Source organism: Myotis brandtii, unplaced genomic scaffold (genome assembly GCF_000412655.1).
Source record: "Myotis brandtii unplaced genomic scaffold, ASM41265v1 scaffold987, whole genome shotgun sequence".
NCBI classification, from domain to species: Eukaryota; Metazoa; Chordata; class Mammalia; order Chiroptera; family Vespertilionidae; genus Myotis; species Myotis brandtii.
This window is the reverse complement of record NW_005372107.1, coordinates 626,507-632,082: the sequence shown is the minus strand read 5'-3', so window position 1 is coordinate 632,082 and position 5,576 is coordinate 626,507. Positions and strand designations below refer to the sequence as shown.

At 48.7% G+C, this 5,576-nt stretch overlaps 1 protein-coding gene across 1 annotated transcript in view; it reads right to left on the bottom strand.

Annotated features, from left to right (window-relative positions):
- ETHE1 (ethylmalonic encephalopathy 1) overlaps positions 1 to 5,576 on the bottom strand; it is a gene marked incomplete at its 5' end in the record, with an annotated part of 14,036 nt that overhangs the window by 343 nt on the left and 8,117 nt on the right. Inside the window, 3 exons of the mRNA XM_014533511.1 lie at positions 347 to 463; positions 1,275 to 1,364; positions 3,296 to 3,425. Of these exons, the coding sequence (XP_014388997.1) occupies positions 347 to 463; positions 1,275 to 1,364; positions 3,296 to 3,425 (337 nt within the window). The remainder of the gene's footprint in view (positions 1 to 346; positions 464 to 1,274; positions 1,365 to 3,295; positions 3,426 to 5,576) is intronic.

Here is a 5,576-nt window from a genome sequence, read left to right as displayed (position 1 = left end):
CCCAGCCCCTCCTCCCTCAGACCCAGGAGTCCAGGCCCCCAGCCCCTCCTCCCTCAGACCCAGGAGTCCAGGCCCCCAGCCCCTCCTCCCTCAGACCCAGGAGTCCAGGCCCCCAGCCCCTCCTCCCTCAGACCCAGGAGTCCAGGCCCCCAGCCCCTCCTCCCTCAGACCCAGGAGTCCAGGCCCCCAGCCCCTCCTCCCTCAGACCCAGGAGTCCAGGCCCCCAGCCCCTCCTCCCTCAGACCCAGGAGTCCAGGTCCCCAGCCCCTCCTCCCTCAGACCCAGGAGTCCAGGCCCCCAGCCCCTCCTCCCTCACACCCAGGAGTCCAGGTTCCCAAGTGCTCACCTATCTGCTGAGGCTTGGGCAAGTTCAGGTTGTCCATGACCTTGACAAACTCCTCACAGCTGAGGGTGAGCCGAGGGTTCAAAGTCCGCTCCTCCTCCACAGTGGACACCGTGAGTCCTAGTGGCCAAGAGAGGGGGAGGAATGTCCATCCTTTGGTGCCTCAGGCCTCTCAGGACTACATTTCCCAGGAGGCTTTGGGGTGCCTCTCTGGCCTGGAATGTTCCTGAAAATGCTATCCCTCCTCAATAGGCAATATGGGAAATGTAGTTTCTCACAGTTCCCTAACAGCGGTTCTTAACCTGTGGCCCGCGACCATTGGAAAACACATATAGCATATCAGATATTTACATTATGATTCATAACAGTAGCAAAATTACAGTTATGGCCCTGACTGGTTTGGCTCAGTGGATAGAGCGTCAGCCTGTAGACCAAAAAGGTCCCAGGTTCGATTCCGGTCAAGGGCATGTACCTGGGCTGCGGGAACATCCCCAGTAGGAGGTGTGCAGGAGGCAGCTGATCGATGTTTCTCTCTCTTCGATGTTTCTAACTCTCTATCCCTCTCCCTTCCTCTCTGTAAAAAATCAATAAAATAAATTTTTAAAAAATTATTTTTAAAAAATTACAGTTATGAAGTAGCAACAAAAATAATTTTATGGTTGGGGGTCACCACAACATGAGGAACTGTATTAAAGGGTCGTGGCATTAGGAAGGTTGAGAACCACTGGAAAGAGGTCCCAGGAAAACCCACGCGCCCCGGAATTCTAGGAGTTGTGGTTTCTACATCCACACTCAGTACACATAAGCACATGACCGTGCTTTGGCCAGAGGAATCTCGGGGAATGGCAGTCCCATGCCCCAGAGGATTAGTGCTCCCTGTCAAATAGTAGTAAATGATGTAGGTCCCACACCCCCTCCAGGAAGCCCTCACCATGGTAATCATGGGCCGGGTAGATCAGACAGTCTCCTGGAAGCGTGAAGATCTTTTCGTGGACTGAGCGGTACAAGGTCTTGGCACAGCCTGGGGAGGGAAAGCTCAGAGATTAGTGGGTCAAGAGGATAAGAAAGAGAGTCCCCTTAACCCCTTCACTTAAGAAAAGGGTGGGTCCTGGCTGGTTTGGCTCAGCAGATAGAGCGTCAGCCTAAAGACTAAAGGGTCCCGGGTTCGATTCTGGTGAAGGGCACATGCCTGGGGTTGCGGGCTTGATCCCCAGTAGGGGGCGTGCAGGAGGCAGCCAATCAATGATTCTCTCTCATCATTGATGTTTCTATCCCTCTCCCCTCTCCCTTCCTCTCTGAAATCAATAAAAATATATTTTAAAAAAAGAAAAGGGTGGGAGGTAGCTAAAACCTCTCCCTCATTTCCTGCCGGTACCCCTTTATCTAGGAAGAGAAGGAGCAGGAAGGGTATTCTAGGCAGGTGGAACAGCGTGGACAAGTAACTGGGGAATGGAGAAAAATCAGCATGGCTGTAGACAAGGCTGGGAGGAGACCCTGAGGCACCAAGGGACTGGGCCTCGCTCGGGGATGACAAGACAGGGTCCGGGCGGGGAAGATGGCAGACACCGAAGGCATGAGGCCATGGAGGAGAACGGCGCCATGGTTCCAACAAGGAGCCCTGCGTCCCCAGCTGGGGCAGGGGAAAACCTCTCTGGAATGTTCTTCCACCTTTCATCTCAGCCTAAATCCTCCCATTTCATGACTGCTTTGGGAGTGGATAAAGAGAATACGAGCCTCGGAGAGAAAAAGACAGAGACGGAGATGGAGGGAAAAGGAGAGGAAGAAAGTTACCCACTGCCAGCTCAACATGGCTGTGTCTTTCCCATCTCATCCAGTTTCGCCCTCCTCCCAAAAGGCAGCCAAATCCACCCAATCTACTGTCAACCCTACATTCTCTCTCTCTCTCTCTCTCTCTCTCTCTCTCTCTCTCTCACACACCACACACACACACACACACACACACACACTCAAAGATCAGCCAAACCCTGAGATTCTGAAACCCCCTTTCCACAGTGAAACTGAATCTAAGTTCCCCCAGAAACCAAACCCAAATGTGACACGGCCCCCAAGCAATCAGAGCACTGACTAACCACTTCCTAGCAGCTAAACTCCTGAATCAAACCCCGCATGTCCCCCACCCCTGCCACACCTCCAGTAGCTAAACCCCTTATGGGGTTTTAAAATATGTCCACAAACTCTTTGACACTCTAAAAAAATATAACGTGAATTCCCTTCACCTTGATTTAGTGGTTTGGATAAGGGACTTGCATCTCATAAATAAGTTATTGCAGAAATGACAGAGTTAACTTAGGAGACTAGGTCATTTTAAAAAATTAGGGTCTCTCTCTCTCTCTCTCTCTCTCTCTCTCTCATTATCCCCTTAGAGAGAATCCGGCTGCCATGTTGCCATGACATTACTTAGCCCCACAAAGAGGTCCACTCGGGGAGGAACTGAGGACGCCTGCCCACAGCCAGGGCCAGCTGGCCAGCCATTTGAGTGAGCCTCAGGGAAGCAGATCCTCCGGCTCCAGGCGAGCCTTCAGATGACTGAAGCCCAGGCCCATAGCATGACTGCAACCTCATGGGAGATCCTGAGCCAAAACCACCCAGCTAAGCTGCCCCAGAGTCCACACTCTCAGACGCTCTGTGAGATAATAAGTGTTAATCACTGTTTTAAGCCACTCAGTTCTGGAGTAATTTCTTTCACAGCAACAGATAATTAACACACCCTTGAATCTAACTGTCCCCTAACAGCCAAACCCCTCAACCTAACTGTTCTCTCACCAGCAAACCCCTGAATCTAACTCTCCCCTCTCCACTCCGGCAGCTAAATGCCTTGAGTTGAACCCTGACTCCCTAAAAGTTGAACACTCCTTCATTCATTCTGATACTTAAAACCCTGGCGCACACATAACCATACTAAGACCTCAGGTTGAGGAAAGGGGCCTGGACCTTGCTGGAAGTCCGTCCGTCCACACCCTCGGATGAGCAGGGCATCTCCAGTGAAGGCCATGCTGTGATCGTTCAGGACGAAGGTGACACAGCCCGGGGTGTGGCCGGGGCTGGCCCGGATCTCCAAGGCCTGCCAGGGAGGGAAGGTACAGACAGTCACCAAGAAGCCAATGGACTGCCCTGGTGGTGAATCTGACCCCAGGAGCCCCCACCCACCCCAGGGTCACCTCCAGATTACCTGTTTTGTAAAAAATTAAGTTAGATTTCCAGGCTCAAACCTCACACCAGCATAAACTCCAAATGAATTAAAGGCAAGAAAATAAACCATAAAACTGTGACAGCCACAAAAGTACAAATGAATATATGACCTCTGGTTAGGGAAGAACATGCAATCTGATCCCTAAAGTCATACATCGTTATGGAAAAGATCAATGGTTTGACTTAATTCAAGTTGAAGTTTTGCAATGCCAAGAACATCCTAAACAAAATATAAAGGGAACAAACAAGCTGGGGACTATATTTACAACACATATACCACATGGTCAGTATACTTCATATACAAACAGGTCTTGTAAATCAATAAGAAAAAGATAAACATACTAATATAAATATAGAATACTAACAAGTCATTAAAATAAAATTTAACGATAATATACACAAACTAGAGGCCTGGTGCACGAAATTCATGCACTCGGGGGCGGGGGAGGGGGGTCCCTCAACCCGGCCTGCACCCTATCACAGTCCAGGAGCCCTCAGGGGATGTCTGACTGACAGCTCCTGCATTGAGCATATGCCCCCTGGTGGTCAGTGCGCATCATAGCGAACTGTCATTCCACCATTCAGTCGATTTGCATAATAGCCTTTTATTATATAGGATATTTAATGACACAAAAATATGTTTACTAACCAGTAAGTGCAAAAAGCAGGTTATGGAGCCACTATACAGTGTCATTTTTTAAGAATTAATTAACTCTAAATATATAGTTTGTTCTTTAGACTTTTCCTACACCATCCTTTTTTATTTATTGATGAGAGCGTGGGGGGGAAGGGAGAGAGAAAAAGAAACAACAACAAAAATCAATTTGTTGTTCCATTTGTTTATGCATTCATTGGTTGATTCTTTATTTAAATATATTTTTATTTATTTCAGAGATGAAGGAAGAGGGAGACAAGGGAGAGACAGACAGAAACATCAATGATGAGAGAGAATTCTTGACCAGCTGACTCCTACACGCCCCCTACTGGGGATCCAGCCCACAACGTGGGCATGTGTCCTGACCAGAGATGGAACCCACAACTTTGGCGTGTAGGAACAACACTCCAACCAACTGAGCTGCCCAGGCAGTGCTTATATCAACCTTTTTTTTTTTTAAATAGTGAACATGCAACTTTATAATTAAAAATAAAACACAAAATTCAGGATACACTAAATATCTAAACATAAAAGAATTAAAATTCTGGAAATATATATAGGAGAATATGTATATAAAATCTTGAGGTAGGAAAGGTTTTTCTAAGCATGACAGGAAATTCATAGGCCGTAAGAAAAAATAGTAACAGATGTGGCCACATAGTTTAACTTCACTATAGAAAAGAACAAAATCAGAGTTAAAAGACTAAAAAGAACCCCAGAGACAGGTAGCAGCATGTATAAGGAAGTATTATAAAGTGTGAATAGCCATCTACACTAATAAAAGACAAACATGCAAATTGACCATACCTTCGATGTGCCTTAAGCCACGCCCACCAGCCAATCAGAGCGACTATATGCAAATTAACCCAACCAAGATGGCGGCCGGCAGCCACAGAGCTGGAGCAAGCAGGAGGCTTGGTTGCCCCAATGATGGAGGAAGCCAGGCTTCCCAGCTGCCGCGGCTGGCTCTGAGCTCCACTCAAAGCAACAAAGTTTCAATTATAGAAGCTAAATAAACCTCAGATACTTGCTTTCAGCCGGCCATAGCCACACGGAGCTGGAGCGAGCAGGAGGCTTCCGTCCCGCCTGCCACGGGCGGCTCTGAGCTCCACTCAAAGCAACAAAGTTTCAATTATAGAAGGTAAATAAATCCCAGAATAAAAAGAAAAAAAGGAGAGGCTGGGAGCTTCCATCGCCGGGGGGCTTGGCCAGCCTGAAAACGGTCCTCAGCCCCTCACCCAGGCTGGCCAAACCTTCATGGGGTGAGGGTCCCCACTGGGGGGGCTTGACCAGCTGTAAACAGCCATCAGACCCTCACCCAGGCTGGCCAGGCACCCCAGCAGGACCCCCACCCTGATCCGGGACACC